The sequence below is a fragment of the Thamnophis elegans genome, chromosome 3, assembly GCF_009769535.1.
Source record: "Thamnophis elegans isolate rThaEle1 chromosome 3, rThaEle1.pri, whole genome shotgun sequence".
Classification (NCBI taxonomy): Eukaryota; Metazoa; Chordata; class Lepidosauria; order Squamata; family Colubridae; genus Thamnophis; species Thamnophis elegans.
In genome coordinates this window covers 5,966,390-5,986,576 of record NC_045543.1, presented here as the reverse complement: position 1 = coordinate 5,986,576, position 20,187 = coordinate 5,966,390, and the positions used below count along the sequence as shown (strand labels likewise).

The 20,187-nt window shown below is 42.5% G+C and overlaps 1 protein-coding gene across 1 annotated transcript in view; it reads left to right on the top strand.

Moving 5' to 3' along the window:
- Positions 1-15,346: 15,346 nt before the first annotated feature.
- Positions 15,347-20,187, top strand: part of PDIA6 (protein disulfide isomerase family A member 6) — a 29,059-nt gene continuing 24,218 nt past the window's right edge. The window contains 1 exon segment of the mRNA XM_032214035.1: positions 15,347-15,448. Coding sequence (XP_032069926.1) covers positions 15,415-15,448 — 34 coding nt within the window. The 5' untranslated portion in view covers positions 15,347-15,414.

Genomic DNA, 20,187 nt, shown 5'->3' with positions numbered 1-20,187 from the left:
TGTACGCACTGTGCGTGGAAGTGCGAAGACTTAAAATACTGGTAAGGAGCTTGTGCGGGCACGTGGACCCTCTGGACCACCGGAACGGAATGGTATCCGGGGCTCCGGGCAGGCTCCGATACGCCCGTACTGGGGCGTACCGCCTGCAATCCACCACTGGATGGAAGGCCGAGTCAACCTTTATAATGATTTATTAATATTATTTTCTATTGAATCTCCATTCTTTGGGTACTTATGTTTGAAGTGCCCAGATGATAAGATTTCCATATTGACTTCTCTTCTTTGCAGAGTTCCCCTTGTATTTGTTTATCAGTTCTGATTTTCTTCCTTTATATTAAAGTGCAATGACAGCTCAGCTGGAGCAATAAGGAAAAAGTGTTGGAAGAAAGGGACAAGTGTATATTAAACACATCACATATTCACCAGGTGGTTTTTGTTTATTGTTAGTTTACTGTTTTGCTTTCTAAACTGGTCCCTTATGTGGTTGTGTGGGGAAGAAATTGCCCTTGTTCTTGAGTTTTTAATCTCAGATTGTATTACTTTGTTTTGTTTATTTTGTAGAGGTGGGAAATAATTATTTTCTGCATTTCAAGTCAATGTTCTCTGTTGTGGCCCGGCAGGAGCCGTTGGAGCTGCCGCCAGACTCCGACAGCGAGGGGTCTTATGAGTCGGCCCTGGAGGAGGTGGAGGACCCTGGACAGGGTTCCGACTCCGAGCAGGGCGCAGAGAGACTGGTTGGCCAGGTGGCACCTGAGCCTTGGATCAGTGGGGAGGAAACAAGAGTGAGTTATCCAGAAAACACCTGTGAGTTGTTCCGGGATGCACGCCGTCGAAGGGCTACTCGGCGTCAAGAACAACTGCGTAATTACAGGAGGTGATTATGCTCAGCTGATGCTCATTAAGATCCTCTCCTGATTATAAAAGAGACTGCTTGTGCCACGCCCTTCTGCAGAAGTCAACGTTAGGGACTAACGAGAAACAAACTTGGCAGGCTGGATTGCTGCCAGAGTTTGTTTGCATTGCTGCCAAGTTTTGTAGGACTTGCTGCCAGAGTGCTTATCTCTTTGTTTATGTGGCTTTCAGCCAACAAGAGTCTGGACTGATTAAAAAACATTCTCATTTACGTTGGTTTCGGCTTTCGTTCCTGGACGGAGAAGGGGGGATCAGAACAGTTCTCTAATATTATTCTCCCAGACAATATATTTTAAATTTACATTCCTAGTAGCAATAGATTTTTTTTACTTTATCCTGAGTTATTAAATAATTCCAGGAATTTGTCTCCATAAATGGCTTTGTAATCTCACAATGCCACTTGGCCCACCTTCTGATTATATCCAATGCATAATCTAGTTGCTCTATAATTGCCATTCAATTGAACTATTTATAATAGAAGGGCTTGAGCAATCAATCCACTAAGTATGCAAGAGATTTCCATCAATCCCCAGAGCTTCAGCTAATCTTGCATCTTTTCAGACCACTTTGAATCTGTCTGTATTTTCTTTTCTTTTTTTGTCCTTTTCACAAATGTGATAGGAACATGTGCAATTCTATTAACGCATTTATCAACCCTGGGGAACTGTTCACCTTGGCGATGTTAAAAGTTTGGTAAACAAGAATGACAAGTTTCTCCTTTCCCCCCAATGCTTTGCATGGTTGAGTTTCAAAGATGGCTGCAGACCAATGCTTCTTGATCTCCTGGTTATAAAGACACAGGCGTTGTCCCCCAGTTGTGGCCAACCAGACCACTGTCATTTCTTGAGAACAAGAGGGTGAGAAAGAAACTTAAGATTAACCTGCCTTGATTTTCTTTGATGTAAGAAGGAGAGAGAATTCTAACCAGGCTATCAATGTTCTATTGTTATTCGCCGTATTAATCAAAATCCCAGCACTTGTTAATTCTGACTTGGCCTACCATATTTTTATTTTTATTTTTCATTCCCATTTTCAGCCTTAGAATTTCCTGTTTCCTGTCCAAATTCTTACCCTGGCCTTATTCCAATTAGCTTCCGAGCTTAAACAAGATCAGCCAGCTGCTGTTAGCTGCTGAGAGTACAAAACAAACACATTAATTCCTAGGTAGGACAGTTGTGTGTAGGGCTAAAACCAGTGGTGGGTTTCAAAAATTGTTCGAACCTACTTTGTGGGTGTGGCCTCTTTTGTGGGAGTGGCTTGCCGCCCATGTGACCGGATGGGAGTGGCTTGCCGCCCATGTGAGGATGCCGACGACACTTGTCAGAACCACCTTAAATGACCTCACACACAGCACTGGCATGCATAAGAATAGGATGTAAACTTGTTTTTTAAAAGGCATCTTTGGTTTGCATTAAAACAACTTCAACACACGCAATGTTCTGATTGCACCACAAATGCAGTAGTCATCCTTACCTTTCACAGAGGCACTGAGTTTTATAAATAGGAGCATGATAGTGTAGAATAATCATATCCAAGGACCAGTGGTGGGTTTCAAAAAAGTTTGGAACCTCTTCTGTAGGTGTGGCCTGCTTTCCGGGTCTACTGGTGGAACCTCTTCTAACCGGTTTGGTAGATTTGACGAACCGGTTCTACTGAATAAGTGCGAACTGGTAGGAACCCACTTCTGGTTGAAACACAATGGCAGTCTTTCTGTTTGTAAAGTTACAGAGCTACACTTCCTATCCTACTCAAAATTCTCCATACTGAGTTGCATAGACCAATATGTCTGGCCAGTGGTGAGATTCAAATTTTTTTACTACCCGTTCTATGGTGTGGCTAGGTGGGCATGGCGTGGCGGACGTGGCTTGGTGGGTGTGGCAGGGGAAGGTGCAAAATCCCCTTTTCCTCCCAATCAGCTGGGACTCGGGAGGCAGAGAATAGAGAGGGGCGGGGCCAGCCAGAGGTTGTATTTACCGGTTCTCCAAACTACTCAAAATTTCCACTACCAGTTCTCCAGAACTGGTCAGAACCTGCTGAAGTCCACCTCTGCATCTGGCAGTCTGGATGCTAAGTAAAGGCTGAAACCAATGTCAAATACTCTGCAATAGTAACACCAGCAGGACTTTGGAAATATTCTCGGAGTTTATAACATGCTAAGTAATTTTCCCAGTTAGCGTTCTGATGATTTGAGCAAGATGTAATAATGGCTTCTTCCTTTTTTTTTTTTTTAGTGCTAAAGATGTTCCCCTTGGAGACAGGCTGCTAATTAGCCACCTATTTTTATTCTTGCTCAAAGTTATAAATTGCTTTGCCCTTTCTGTTAGCAGCTCATCCACTTGTCACTTGATTTCTACTTTCCAGCTTTCTGGAGTCAGAACTTTAGCTCCTTCCTTCTGCATACAAGGAATGGAGAGAACATCTGTCACACATGGGCAATTTCACCAATCTCACCAGTTTCATTCGCAGCCGAGGACATAGGAACATCAAAACTGATGGCAGAAAAAGACTTAGTGCTCCATCGAGTCTGCCCTTTGAGTTTATTTTGCTTTCTTTTTAATGTATTTATTATTTTTAATTATTACTGTTATATTTTATTAATTTTTAATTGTATTTTAGTTTTAATGGCGGATGACGGACATGTGTTTATCTCAAGCAAGTTTAAGCTCAGTTACTGATGATGATCTACTACCTCCACTGGAAGTTGGTTCCAAACTTCGTGGTGGCGCAGTGGTTAGAGTGCAGTACTGCAGGCTACTTCTGCTGACTGCTGGCTACCTGCAATTTGGCAGTTCAAATCTCAGAAGGCTCAAGGTTAATTCAGCACTCCATCCTTCCGAGGTGGGTAAAAGGAGGACCCAGGTTGTTGGGGGCAATAGGCTGACTCCGTAAACCACTTAGAGAGGGCTGTAAAGCGCTGTGAAGCGGTATATACCAGACTAAGTGTTATTGCTGTCCTACTACATCCAGAGAAATATTCTGCCTTTTCAATATTTCCTAGGATATTTCATTTTTCCGGGAGAGGGCTGGGGGATAACTTTCTACAAGTCTATACATTTACTTCTTGAGTGACTGAAAAAAAAAAAAAAAGATTAAGCTCCACGAGTAGAATTAGCAGCATTAGAAGAAGACATTTTCAGCAAGGATAGAAAGAGAACATTTTCTTCTGCAAACATCCAGGGATCCTGAAGGTCCTCTAGACTGGCTGACTTTGCCCACTTGGCACTTTTAAAGGGAAAAAGAGCAAGTGCTTCCCCCTATCCCCCCTCCCTCATCCACAACAGAAGCCAAACTTTTAAGCAAAGATCACGGCAGAACATATGACAAATCGTCTTACTCACTTTCTGGCAAAAGGAAGTATTTGGAAGCTATTATTTCTGCCAAAGGAGGTGTTAACAAAGTATTGACTGAAAGGTTGTCCAAATATCTGTACTTACCATATTCTTTTCTTATTTTGAATCTGTAAACAACTCCATATAAATAGCAAGACACACATCCTAATTTGCTATGTTTACAGAGAGAATGAAATGTACTATTTGATCAGAAGTGCTTATACTTTGCAATCTCCAATTGGTCTGGATTTTTCTCTGTGTTTGCGTGTGTGTGCGCACATGTGTGCTGCATGCCTTATTAACTTACTGTACCTGCAGATATTATATGCCTGCTATCATCATAAGTTTAAATAAAAATCTCCTTATTCTGTTCTCAGCTCTGAGTTTAAGACATTCCATACAGAAATATAACTTTCACACAGAAATGGCGAAACCGATAAAACACACTCCAGTTGAAGTAGGATAAATGATCATTATCGTGATTCTAGTCATATATTATTCAAAGCATTGCATAAATAATGTAATTAAAGATGCCTCTATTGCAGAAAATCAGGAGAGTCGGACTGCGAGATTAAGAAAAACTTTATTTGGCCAAAGAGTTCAGATAGAGATAGCAATTTCTGTGGTGGCCCAGCAGGAGCCATTGGAGCTGCCACCAGACTCCGACAGCAAGGGGCCCTATGAGTCGGCTCTGGAGGATGTGGAGGACTCTGGACAGGGTTCCAACTCCGAGCAGGGCGCAGAGAGGCTGGTTGGCCAGGAGGAGGCGCCTGAGCCTTGGACCAGTGGGAAAGAGACAAGGGAGTGTGAGCCTGAGATCAGCAGTGAGTTGTTCCTGGATGCCCGGCACCGAAGAGCTAATAGGCGTCAGGAACAGTTGCGCAAGTACAGGAGGTAATTGCACTCAGCTGGTGGTGATTAGGCTCCTCTCCAGACTATAAAAAGACTGCTTGTGCACACGCCCCTTTTGCAGAAGTCAACGCAGGAACTAATGTCAGAGAACATTATTGTGAGCTTGGTGGGCTGGATTGCTGCCACGGCTTATCTGTGCTGGATTGCTGCCCAAGCTTGTCGGTGCCAGTTTGCTGCCAAGGACCTGTCTGTCTGTTAATTAAATGCCGTAAGTTATCTTTGGCTCGGAGTGTGTGTTGGTGTGGGACGAGGGGGGTCAGAACAGAGATAGCAATTTCTAACATCTGAACAACGTTCTAATCCAAACACGCATTCTTATAGTGTGTTCAAAGCATCAAAAACATGGAAATATTAAAGCATTTCAATTGGCTAAGTTCCTTATTGCTAGGCAGAGAAACATGCAGGAAACACTAGTTTAATTCTGGTTTCTGTGGTTAATCCCTATGTCTAACTCACAAGCGAGGCTTCCAACTGACTTGTATAACAAGATAGAAGGGATAGATGCCTCCCCCCCCCAGTAATCCTCTAGTCTGACCCCGTTTCACGCTCACTCTTTTGTCCAAATCTCGCTTTATGTCTTGCCTTACCTCTAGATCAGAACATAACCTTACGTAAGCTTAAGGGATACATAACGCTTTGCACTTCACAAAGAAGACTACACTCCAAAAATTGCTGGATAAAAATTCAAGATTGCAATGGGTGCCCATTAGCTATAAGCTTCGTTTTCCAGAGGTTCATTGAAGTTTCCATGAATGTTTGTATGTTGCTGCTGATGCCAAAGATTTTCAGGCATTTTTGGATCCAGCTATGGGGAACTGAATCAAATGCTTCCTTATAGTCTATCCAAGCCATGAACAGGTTGGTTCGTCTTTTCTTTGAATTCTTTAGGATTAGCTTGTCAATCAGCAGTTGGTCCTTTGTTCCTCTTGAATTTTTGCAGCATCCCTTCTGTTCTACAGGAAGCAAGTTATTTCTTTCCAAGTATCCATAAATTTGGTTTGCAATGATACCAGTAAGGAGCTTGTATGTTGTTAACAAACAGGTGATTGGCCTATAGTTTCCAGGATCCTTTACTTTTTCTTTAACTTTTTGGATCAAAAATGTCCTTCCAGTTGTCATCCATTCATCATTTTCAGGTGTTTTAAAGATCTGGTTCATTTGGGCTGCCAATCTTTTGTGCACACTTGTAAGTGCCTTTAACCAGAAGCCATGTAATTCATCTGGTCCAGGTGCACTCCAGTTCTTCACTTTTCTTGACTGTTATTGTTATTGTTGTTGTTGTTATTGTTGTTGTTGTTGTTACGTGGTTAATCTTTGGTGAGATTCACAGCCTTTGGGGTTGGTTGGTAGCTCAACAGCTTGAGCCCTAACCAAGGACCTAGGACAGTGTTTCTCAACCTTGGCAACTTGAAGATGTCCGGATTTCAACTCCCAGAATACCCCAGCCAGCTGGGGAAATCTGGGAGTTGAAGTCCGGACATCTTCAAGTTGCCGAGGTTGAGAAACACTGACCTAGGAACTGTTAAGGTAACGTCGGAGGATATAAGCTGTTCCAAGTAGGGTTGTTTTTTGTAGAATCAGAATGTTCAAGTATTATTATTATTATTATTAATAATAATAATAATAATTTATTAATTTTGCATATTAATTATTAATTATCATTATTAATAATTATTAATAATTATTGATGATATTATTAATGATATTATTATTGTTATTATATGATATATAAAGAAAGCAATTGACCCAGACATTACACTGTTCACAAAGCATATAAATATTTTAATTGAAAATATATAAATAAACTAAAAAAAATAATTCAGCTGCAAGATTTAAAGACTGTTGTCCATTAAAAGTCTCCAAATCTTCAAAATGTAAAGATCAAAACACTTTGCCCATAGCAATTTAGGGTAGCCAAATCTGCAAACATATACTGACTCTACTGGCACATGTGGTCTTTCAATTACATCTTTTGTATTCTTGTTTTGGACTATTATTAAAGGTGCACCCAATCTGTTCATCTTACACACGTTTGAACATTGACCATTCTTTCAAGAAGCCAATATATTAGGATTGCATCCAATGATTTGGCTAATGGAATGGCAATCGCCAGTACAACAGATTATCTTTCAGCATTCTCCGAATAGCTGAAGAGTGTTGGAGAGAGGAGCGTGGAATAAAAGAAAGGGGGAATACCTGGAATGGAAAGAAAAAAGAGAATAAAGGAAAGTCACATTACAAGAATAGAAATTTGTGGATAAAATGAATGCATCTTTTGTCCATCTGCATTGCATTTTTCAGCAAAGAGTAAGAAAAGTTACAGAAAAGTATAAACGTATTGACATCGATGAGCTCCATTGAACAAAATGAATTTTTACCACTAATTTCGAAGTAGCTTTGTCAATGTAGAAATCGCACTGAACTGTAACACGTAGAACACGAACCAAAGATAATTGTACAAAAGTCTATTACGTTTTTAAATATCATAGAAACTGCATCCAAGATTCGGAGACATAAAACTTCTGTTCTGCTCATTTCCTGACAATCTCATCCAGCACACCGAGCACACTTTGTATTTTGTGCCACACAATAAAAGGATGTTGACAAAGTTGAAAACCATTTTGTGACGCTGTATAAAGCCAGCATAAAGCTTATCATCAGAAGCACGATGGACACTGTCCAAAAGATTCCCACCGAATGCCTGCTCTCGTATTCCAATCTTGTTTTCTTTATGGCAGGGTGCATCAATCGAAAACAGTGGAGTGTTGATCTCCACCACGGTGAAAGAGGCCTGGACCTCTGTTTCAATGATAGGGGACAAAGCAATATCAAAGAGGATCAGTGCTGGAAGGCTGAACGGATATATTGTTAAGTCAGCCGTAGCCTAACTGAAACTTCTGCAAAACAACCTCAATTTGGGGAATGATGTGAACCCAGGAATAAATGGAATTGCATGATTGCTTTGATCATGATGAAAGATTTAAAAAGGGAGAAAGGCAAGGGGGATCAACATATCTCCAGGAGAACTGTTGGAAAAAAAATATATCCTTCTGGCTTCTGCTCCAAGCGGTGAGAAAGACACTGGAAACATGGTGGTGGCTGCTTGGAAAGATGGTTTAATGGTGGACAGGACCAAATGCCTTGGAGATCTTGGAAAGAAAGGGAAGAGATGCTGAGAGTGCCTGGGTTTTATGCCCTCTCTGGGCCTTTGAATTTGAGCTTGTATTCTGATTGGTTGTCAGGCTCCCATGGGGACATGCAGGGGCAACTCTCTAGGCTGTGTTTTGAGTCCAAGTTTGGTTGACTTCCCAGATGCCATGTGGTGAGTTTCTGTAAAAGGCTAACCCTAACTTTGTTATGTAGAGTAGCTCAGGGCCCCTAATGACCCATTGACAAAGGTGGGGGAGGGGTATTAAGAGTGAGTCTGTTTCCTGCCTAAAAACATGTGCCTCCATTTCTGATCCAGGGAAATATAATATTCCGCCTTTTCAATATTTCCCAGGATAATTCATTTTTCTAGGAGGGGAGGGGGGTGCTAACTTCCTACAGTCTAATTTAGGGCAAAGGAAAGTAGAGAAGCTTCTAGGCTGTCCTGAGTCCCGAGCTTGGCTGAGCTTGGCTGGGTGATGTAATCTTCCCGGGTGCCATGTGGTGAGTTTCTGTTGCTGGATTGGTCCTATTATGTCCTGGAGGCCACGTCTTTTGTGTTGCAGATGAGCTGGCTCAGGCCTTAATGTCCCGTTGACAAAGTTGGGGGGGGGGATGAGTTTCTGCCTCCCTTTTAGGGGAAAATATTCTGCCCTTTTAATATTTCCTAAAATATTTCATTTTCTAGGACAGTGGTTCCCAAACTTGGCAACTTTAAGACTTGTGGACTTCAACTCCCAGAATTCTCCAGCCAGCAGAGCTGAAGATTTGAAGTTGAAGTCCACAAGTCTTAAAGTTGCCAAGTTTGGGAACCACTGTTCTAGGAGAAGGGTGGGTTTTAACTTTCTACAGAACAGAACAGATGATGGAAGAAACATCACACTGTCAGTACAGCCCCCTTTTGCAAATATGCAAAGTCCTTGTCCAAAAGGAATGGGGGTTTGCACCATCACAACATTTCAGCTATTTATTTATTTTATTTTATTTTGGCCCTCCTGCAGACTCCACTTATCTTGATATGAAGTTCTTGAATGGGAAACCGATCATTCTTTAGTAGGGACAAACATGAATCATAGGGGGAAATGACTATGGAAGAAAACGAAAGGACTAAAAGAACCCAATTCTGATGCACACGGTTACCTTTACTACGCTGACTTACTAGGACATTAGTACCTTACTACAGTACAGTTTGCAGCCATAGAAAGGTAAGAAAAGTATAGTGAATGTATTGCAAGTTAGACTTAGCTCATATTTCCCTGGCCTTGCTTTAATCTCTTTCACTGTGTAGTGTAGAATGCTAGCACTCACCTCACTCCTAGAAGAATAAGAAATATTAGAGAAATATTAAAAAGGCAGATATTATATTTCCCTGGATGAGAAATAGAGAAGAGTTGTGGCCCAGCAGGTGCTGTTGGAGCTGCCACCAGACTCCGACAGCGAGGGGCCCTATGAGTCGGCTCTGGAGGATGTGGAAGACCCTGGACAGGGTTCCGACTCCGAGCAGGGCGCAGAGAGGCTGGTTGGCCACCAGGAGGCACCTGAGCCTTGGACCAGAGGGGAGGAGACAAGGGAGAGTGAGCCGGAAGCCAGTAGTCAGTTGTTCCTGGATGCACGGCATCGAAGAGCTAATAGGTGTCAGGAACAGTTGCGCAGTTACAGGAGGTAATTGCACTCAGCTGGTGGTCATTAGGCTCCTCTCCAGACTACAAAAGGACTGCTTGTGCACACGCCCCTCTTTACAGAAGTCAACGCAGGATTGAATGTCGGAGGACATTACTGTGAGCTTGGCAGGCTGGATTGCTGCCAAGCCTTATCTGTGCTGGATTGCTGCCAAGCCTTATCTGTGCCGGTTTGCTGCCAAGGACCTGTCTGTCTGTTAATTAAATGCCGTAACTTATCTTTGGCTCGGAGTGTGTGTTGGTGTGGGACGAGGGGGGTCAGAACAGAGAAGCATGCTCTTGGAAAGCAACCCCCCCCCCCTTTCTTAATAGCTCTCAGCAGATGTCAGCACTTAAGAGATAAAAGAGATAGATAGATCTATTCATTAGCAAATACCTTCACCCAAGACCCAACAAAGATAGGATTACTCCTCAGTCACAATAGGAAATGCCTAATACAAACCTTCATTGCATCATCTCAGCAGTTCAAACTTCAACCAAGCTTAGCTCAGACAAATTCCTAGGTTTCGTACATGTCACCATGGGAGTCTGACAACACCCAATAGAATACAGGAACAGGAAACTCAAGTGCAAAGCCCCAGAGAAGTTATAAATACCCCCCACTCTCAACTCCACGTGGTCAGGTAGCCAGAACCATGTGCCTGATGGTTCTGCTTCACCGTGAAACCACCTTCCCTAGCAGCCTCCATGTTTCCAGTATCTTTCTCCTGGCTTGGAACTGAACCAGATGGATATTTCCTCCAACAATTGTATTTATTCATTGTCTGCATTTGCATAGCATTGCTTAACTTCAAAGAGAATAGACTGAAATGTGTGTGTGTATGTGTGTGTGTGTGAGAGAGAGAGAGAGAGAGAGAGCTAATGAGAATAGAGAGAGAGAATGAGAGATAGATAATGAGAAAGAGAATAAGATGAGAGAGAATGAGAAGAGAGAGAGAATGAGAGAGAATAAGATGAGAGAGAGAATGAGAATGGAGAGAGAGAGAATGAGAGAGAGATAATGAGAAAGAATAAGATGAGAGAGAGAGAATGAGAATAGAGAGAGAATGAGAAAGAGAATAAGATGAGAGAGAGAATGAGGAGAGAGAGAATGAGAGAGAATAAGATGAGAGAGAGAATGAGAATAGAGAGAGAGAGAATGAGAGAGAGATAATGAGAAAGAGAATAAGATGAGAGAGAGAGAATGAGAATGAGAAGAGAGAGAATGAGAGAGAGATAATGAGAAAGAGAATAAGATGAGAGAGAGAGAATGAGAATGAGAAGAGAGAGAGAATGAGAGAGAGAGATAATGAGAAAGAATATGATGAGAGACAGGGAGAGAATGAGAATAGAAAGAGAATGAGAGAGATAATGAGAAAGAATAAGATGAAGGAAAGAGAGAGAATGAGAATAGAGAGAGAATGAGAGAGAGATAATGAGAAAGAATAAGATGAGAGACAGAGAGAGAGAGAGAATGAGAATAGATAAGAGAATGAGAGAGAATGAGAAAGAGAATAAGATGAGAGAGAGAGAGAATGAGAATAGAGAGAATGAGAGAGAGAGAATGAGAAAGAGAATAAGATGAGAGAGAGAGAGAGAATGAGAATAGAGAGAATGAGAGAGAGAGATAATGAGAAAGAATAAGATGAGAGACAGAGAATGAGAATAGAGAGAGAATGAGAGAGAGAATGAGAAAGGATAAGATGAAGGAAAGAGAGAGAATGAGAATAGAGAAAGAATGAGAGAGAGATAATGAGAAAGAATAAGATGAGAGACAGAGAGAGAGAGAATGAGAATAGATAAGAGAATGAGAGAGAGAGAGAATGAGAAAGAGAATAAGATGAGAGAGAGATAGAATGAGAATAGAGAGAGAATGAGAGAGAGATAATGAGAAAGAATAAGATAGAGAGAGAGAGAGAGAATGAGAATAGAGAGAGAATGAGAGAGAGAATAAGAATATGAGAGGATGAGAAAGAGAATCAGAGAGGAAATGAAAAAATGAGAGAATAAGAGAGAGAATGGGAGAGAGAGAATGAGAGTAAGAATGAGATGGGGGGGGGGGGGGGGAGAGGGAAGGAAGGAAGGAGGCAGGCAGACACTCCATTGCCCCAATGGAAGAAAAAAACGATTTATTTCAGCACATAATAAGCCAGTGGGTAAAATGGCCCAGCCTACTTTACTTCTCATCAGCAATATTAAGAAGTGAGAAAATTCCTTCAGAAGCTCAGCGCCAGGCAGCTGCTGTATATAAATTTGATAAATAAGGTAAACATTTCTTGGCTGCCATCTAGTGGCCATCTTAAATTTGCTTCTAAATTCTGCAGATGGTTTTGCAGATCATTGACTCACAGACTTCCGAAATCTTCTAAATAACAAATATTTCAAACAAATAATTTAACGGTAACATTCTATGTAAGGATATTGAGAGCTCAATCCCAGTGAATTAATGGGGGCTCATTCCCAAATCCTCGTGTGCCTTATTATGGCATGAGATTGTACCTTAAATCCAGTGGTGCAAATCAAATAATTTAACAACCAGTTCTCAGAAAGTTAACAACTGATTCTCCCGAAGTGGTGCGAACTGGCTGAATCCCACCACTGCCTAAATCTCCAATCCTACACCATCTTCCTGAAAACCAGCCTCACCAGACTCAGGCAGAGTGTCTTGATTTTGATAAGGCCCATATAGGATAATTTACTTTATTTCCATTATCTTCCTTTCTTTCTTCTTTCAGATGTTACACTGCATCCGAAAACCTGATGGATTTTGCTTCGCATTGGTATTTTGTCTTGTTGCAATTGTGTTGGCTGCTTAAAGGTCACTATTTCCTAATCCAGTATCAGTTGATCCTGTTCTAATCCCTTTCGGTTCTGCTACTGAACTGTCGTGAATCTCCTGGAATGCATCCTTTTGATGTGGTAGCCGTGGAACCATACTAAACGCAGACGGATAATTCTATGGCGCTTCCTGATTTAATGTCATGCGCTGCAAAATTTTAAAAAAGGATTGGGACTCCCTGATAGGATCATCTTTTAATGCCAGATCTACAGTGTTGACATTTGCTCTTGATTTATTGTAAAACCTTTGAAGTATTTTGATACTGCCCTCTGCTCTCATTTTCCCGGGCAATATACAAAATAACTTCACTTGATTTGGCCTTCTTGACACGGTGGCTGCATCAAAGCAAACACTGCCACCTGCTGGCCTTTGGGGTGCCTTACATGCAGCTCTGGAAAAGTTAAGTTTCTCTGTGCGCCGATGTTGGAGTGGTAACTGTTTTTCCCTCACAAAATGTGCAGTACAGCTTGTGTGAGACACTGCTAGGGGGAAATGCAAGCAGGCACTGGGAATTTTCCATAGGCTGGATAAAATGACTAGGAGGTGTAGGAAGTTATCACCCAGCCCGCTCCCAGAAAAATGAAATATCCTAGGAAATATTGAAAAGGTGGAATATTTCTCTGGATGTGAAAAGAAAGAAACGTGTTTTAAAAGACAGAATAGCTGCCTGCAGCTTCCTGCCCATCCCCACTTTGTCAATGGGCCATTAAGAAGGCCAAGCTAGTCCCTTTACATAATAAAGACTTCTCCACTTCAGCTCCAGGAGGGGGATGGGAGTAAAGCATGATAATATTGGCCCCAATATGACATCTGAGAACTCAACCAAACCTGGATTCAAAACACAGCCCAGAAAGTTGCCCCTGCATGGCCCCATGGAGTCTGACAACCAATCAGAATACATTTTTACACAGGAACAGGAAACAGAGAGGTGGGACTAAACAGGTTATAAAAAGCCTAGCAAGCCCCTCCCTCGGCCCTTCTCTTCTTCTCCACCAACATTGAAGCATGTGATCACCTTTTCTGTTCAGGGCTCAAGCCATGTGGCCCTGTCCAACAATAAACCATCTTTCCAAGCAGCCTCCATGTCTCCTGTGTCTTTTTCCCCACTTGGAGCCGAACCCAGAAGGACGTTTCTTTCATCAGAGGTTATAAAAGTACCAATTGTGAACTGCCTAAAAAGCTTTCTAAAAAGAAATGACAGCAGTGCTAACTCAAAGGACAGAAGCTGCCAATGTACTTTCTTACTTATTCAATTTCTGTATCTGCCCATTTCAGCCAAGTGACTCTAGGCTAAAACAGGAGACTGTGAATTCTTGACATGAAGCTGGCTGGGTCACTTCGGGCCAGTTATTCTCTTTCTCAACCCAATCCACTTCACAGAGTTGTTGTATGGAAAATAGGAGCAGGAAGGAGTATTAGCAGTGGTGGGATTCAGCCAGTTCGCAGCTATTCTGGAGAATTGGTTGGTAACTTTCTAAGCAGTTCAGAGAACCGGTTGTTGGAAGAAATCTCCTTTTGTTTTTTCCCACTTTCCAGGGCTAATCCTGTAAGGAAGGCAGGAAGGAAACATTCTGGTGTTGTTTCTAGCCCTAATCTTTATTGCTTACAGAAACTGCCTCTCCAGTTAACCCTTATTACCACTGTAACAACTAAGGCGAAGTGCCCATCGATCTGAGTGACAATGATATTGGTTGAGCTCCTTCAGTGCACCCCACCCCACCCCAATACAATTCACAGAAAACCCCCAACCCAATCAATCATATTAACAAACACCCAGTCCTATTGCACCAGTGTGAACATGTTAACACGTGGTGCCGGCCCTGGAAGCCCATCGCAAAAATGCAATGAAATGGGAAGCAATGCAGAGGCTTAACCATCTCCAAACTCTTTTTTTGCAACCTTTACTTTCCGCAAAAGGGTTAAAAGACTGGCTGTGTCTTATATATATATTCCCCAAGGGTTAGGATGACGCCTATCAAAATCCCCAAGCTGAGAATTGTGGGAACTGTTAGGTGATCTGCATGGCACAAAGGCTTTAAAGCAGTGTTTCTCAACCTTGGCAACTTGAAGATGTCTGACTTCAAGTCCCAGAATTCCCCAGCCAGCGAATGCTGGCTGGGGAATTCTGGGACTTGAAGTCCAGACATCTTCAAGTTGCCAAGGTTGAGAAACACTGCTTTAAAGCAATGCCATTGGTCCGCAAAGGGACAAAAAAAAACCCCGAAAGGAATCCCTCCCGTCCACGTCATCTTTCCCTCCTTTTCCTATCTCTATGGCCACTCAACCAAAGAGTACCCAGTAAGAGAGGCCGGAAGCGGCGGTCGGTCGAGCGGTTCCGGCTGCCACACCCCCTTGACCCTCACTCCATTTTTTTTTTTCCCCTCCCACCTTTCCTTTCTCCGAGGCTCCCTAAGCCCCGCCCGTTCGAACGTTCCCACGCCTCGTCCCGGGGGCCTGACCCGTCCGTTTCCCATTGGCTATGCAAAAGAGGGATCGCGGCGAGGACCAATGAGCGGCAGCCACGGCGGGGATCGCTGGAACACTTGCCTCCTCTCGTGGGAGGCGAGCGGCAGAACCGCGGCGACGCGAGCTGAGCCGGAGCTCCTCGGAGGGCGACATGGGCGCGTTGAGCGGAAAGCGATTCTTGCTCGGTAATGAAAGGGGAAGGAGGGCGCGGGTGGGGAGAGTAGGAGACGCCGCCGCGGAGGGCAGATCTTTGGGCGGGGAGCGAGGACGGGCTATAGTGGGGTTCAGCGCCAGAAATCCCCCCTTAAATGGGCTGCGTGGGGGTCTCCAGACTGATTTGCTCCACCTTCGTTCCAGAACAAGATCCTTTAGAGGAAGGGAGCGATCCGGCTCTCTCTCTCGCTTGAAGAAGCGTTTTTTGGGGATGCAGGAAGAGGGGGGATGCGAGGGTACTTAGGAAAGAAGTCAAATCAACCCCCCCCCCTTTTTTTTTGCTTCTGCGATTTGCACATTTAGGTGGTTCCTCCTTGCGAAGTGGGTTCTTCCCCCTCCTTCCCCAGGCATGGCTTTTTATCACGCAGCTCTCCTGCTTTTTTATCCACCCGCTTTTTAGGGAAGCTAAATAATACCATTGTACGATGTGCTTGCTTTTCTATATGTTTAATTACTTTTATCCCTGTGCTGTGTATGCATGCCATTAGATAGATAGAGATAGATGATAGAGATAGAGGGATGGGTGGATAGATAGATAGATAGATAGATAGGAAGATAGATGATAGATAGATAGATAGATATTAGAGATGATAGACGATAGACATTTGAGATATTAGACAGATAGACAGATAGATAGATATTAGAGATGATAGATCATAGACATTTGAGATATGATAGATAGATAGATATTAGAGATGATAGACAATAGACATTTGAAATATGAGATAGATAGATGATAGATAGATATTAGAGATGGTAGACATTTGAGATATGAGATAGATAGATATTAGGGATGATAGACAATAGACATTTGAGATGATAGATAGATAGATAGATAGATAGATAGATAGATAGATAGATAGATAGATATTAGAGATGGTAGACATTTGAGATATTAGATAGATAGATATTAGAGATGGTAGATGATAGACATTTGAGATATGAGATAGATAGATATTAGAGATGATAGATATTAGAGATGATAGATATTTGAGATATGAGATAGATAGATGATAGATATTAAAGATGATAGACAATAGACATTTGAGATATGAGATAGATAGATATTAGGGATGATAGACAATAGACATTGAGATATTAGATAGATAGATAGATAGATGATAGATAGATATTAGAGATGGTAGACATTTGAGATATGAGATAGATAGATATTAGAGATGGTAGATGATAGACATTTGAGATATGAGATAGATATTAGAGATGATAGATATTAGAGATATGAGATAGATAGATAATAGATATTAAAGATGATAGACAATAGACATTTGAGATATGAGATAGATAGATATTAGAGATGGTAGACAATAGACATTTGAGATATTAGATAGATAGATAGATGATAGATAGATATTAGAGATGTGAGATAGATAGATAGATATTAGAGATGATAGATGATAGACATTTGAGATATGAGATAGATATTAGAGATGATAGATATTTGAGATATGAGATAGATAGATAGATGATAGATATTAAAGATGATAGACGATAGACATTTGAGATATGAGAGAGAGAGGAGAGAGAGAGAAAGAATTCTTTATTGGACACACAAGGAATTTGCCTTTGGTGCCTATGCTCTCAAGTGTACATAAAAAGACAAGATAAATAGGAAGACCCCGGGATCCTTTCCTGCCTCTCGTTCCCGTTTTGCTATAGGAATCGCGCTTTATTCGACAGGAAAAAGCCCCACTTTTGAGGCATGTTCAAAGGATAGCTTTGGCATCCTTTTGTTCGACAGCTCCCCGGGTGAGTCGAGTGCCTGTACGGGATGGGCAAAATGCTTCCGATCTGAAATGAGCTGGGCTGAGAATCCTGCCAGTTTCCACTCGGAACGGGGTTGTTTCAGCTTGGCCTGGAGCTCTTCCCACTTGCAGTGTTTCGCACCCTGCTGGGTAGAGAGATGCAGGCTGAATGGAAATTGGAGTCTGAGTTTAGCTTGGTGCCTGCTGCAGTGGGTCTCAGGTAGTTGCTGTACTGCTTTTCACGTTAGGATAGGAGATCCCGTTGAACCCCTTGGAATCCCCTTGTGTGTCTCAGTACACCACACCTGATTAGGGTTGTGGATCTTGTTATCGCTGACAATCAAGAACAGAGGAATGTAAAGGAATCATTGTGAAACAAATCATTTCTCTAGCATGGAGAGGGCAGTACAGGTAGTCCTTGAATTAACAGTTGAGTTCAACATTTCTAAACACTTCTTTGGTGAATTTTGCCCCATTTTACAACTTTTCTTGCCACCGTGGTTAAGTGAATCACTGCCACTATTAAATTAGCAACCCAGTTGTTAAGTGAATCTGGCTTCCCCATTGCATTTGCTTATACGAAGGTCGCAAAAGGGGTCTCACATGACCCCAGGACACTGCAATCGTCGTAAATATGAGTCAGTTGCCCAGCCTCCAAATTTGATCATGCGACCATGGGGATGCTGCAGTGGTTGTGTGAAAAATGGTCGTAAGTCACTTTTTTCAGCGCCGTTGTAAGTGAACTGTTGTAAGTCAAGGACTTCCTGTATTTTTAGGGTCAGTGGACACATGGAAACTTTGCAAAGTGATCGCTATTAGAAATGTTTGCTTTAGAATAGGGATTTCACACTCGCAGCCCGTGGCCAGATGTGTCACAGGCTGGCCGCGCCCAGTTTAGCGAAGGGGGGGAAAGTCACGATACGTCACGTGATGCCGCTGTGACGATGCGAGTTTGACGCCCCTGCTTTAGAATGACTGTCCTAACACACGCAGTGCTCCCATTGGCCCACCTGAAGGTTGAAGGTGTATGCAGGATCCGGTGCTTTCATCAAAACGGCAATACGGGTGTCGCATCAGAAGCCCCACCTTTTTGTGTGGGCGTGTAATGTCATTGCGCATGTGTAAAAGGGGCAGAACTTAAGCACAAACCTGGTTTTATCATTCGCCCCCTCACCTCCCAAGGATGCTCCTTGTAAGCCAGGGGTGGGTTGTTGCTGGCGATGCGCTTCGTCGCGCATGTGCAGTTGCAGTAAATTGTTTCATGCATGTGCAGAACATGAAAGAATTTAATAAAAATAAAAATTAATTAATTAATGAGCCGAGGTGCGCAGTGGTTAGGTGCAGTACCTGCAGGCCACTTCAGCTGACTGTTATCTGCAGTTCAGCGGTTTCTAATCTCACCCGGCTCAAGGTTGACTCAGCCTTCCATCCTTCCGAGGATGTGAAATGAGGACCCAGACTGTGGGGGGCGATATTCTGACTCTGTAACCCCTTAGAGAGGGCTGAAAGCCCTATGAAGCGGTATATAAGTCTAACGCTATTGCTATTGCTAAAAAATACCACCACCAACAGCATTGCGAGCGGAACCAGCTTGGGGGCAGGGCACACAGCCTGAATTGCTGCCGTTCAGCCGACCAAGGCCAAACCACTACCCATTGCCCGACCAGTAGCAACCCACCTCTGTTGTAAGCTCAGCTTATCACACGCTATTTTAGACAGCCAAACCAGGAGAAACAGAACTCAGGGGCTACAGCACCCACATTTTTTTATTTCCCAGCTTTTACAGTCCACAGGGGGTGGGGGTGTCCAGAAACAGCTTTGTAAATTAGATTGATGCAAGAGATTCATGCTTCACATTCAATTAGTCAGCGGTGCATTTATTTCAATTAAAAAAGCATATTTAAAAAAAAAACCTGCTGTTGCAGGGAATGTGGTGGTAGAATGGATTGATCTCGGGCAGCCTGTTGCTTTCTTGCTCCTACTGTTCAGCATTTTTAATTGAACACAGATTATTTCTGTGATAAGAAGCTTCCCCAACCCCCCCATAAGGAAAAAACCCTACTGTAGTGGAAGCCCAAATGCGTATACATTACTTTTAGAGATTTACAGAATTGTGTGAGTTCTTGATTACAAATTTTGGGCATTTCTAATACATACATTTTCAGACATTAGATCAGATTTGTAGTTATCCTCATATAAATCAAGTGATTGACGTAGAGATGGCAATTCCACGTTAAAACAGTCTGTGTAAATTTCCAACAGCTACTGGCTTTGGAAGGTGTCTTGCAGAAATAAAAGTGCTTACGATTGTATTAAATGATCTCTGTATGGGAATGCTTCAACTATGCAGCTTGCTGATGATCAGTTTCCTTAAATCACATTCCAGGGATCATCTTCTCTTTATTAAATTTATTGTCACCCACCTGCGCATCACACCCAGAATTTGAAAGACTGCTCAGTGCTTCACGTAGATTAACTTACTTAGACCAGGAGTCTAAACACTCCCCATTCATTCTGGAGCCCAACCGGAAGTCCAGTTCTCCCACCATAGAGGTCTCCTCCTAGCCCGGTGTCCTTTTTCCTCTACCTGTCCTCATCGAAAGCCCTATCAATTCGGCAGCGACAGGGAGCCACAGCAGAGGGATGAATGAACCCACATGCAGCTCCGGAGCCGCAGGTTGCTTGGCTCCTGCCTTGGATATCTTTTGGGGCTGAACTAATTATTGCAAACTAACCTTCAAATAAATGGTTAGCAAACCGACTCAGGGCACATCTTTTCTGAATTAATTTGGGTATTAAAGACTTTAAGTTTCCAAAAGAACCCAACAATGACAAGAGGTTAAACTTGTTTCCTGATTTCATTACGGAACCTTTAAAGAACAGTGACATGTGGCATATTATCCTAATAAAGTTCAGTGTCATTCAGAGCAGGATAATTTAAAGATGCC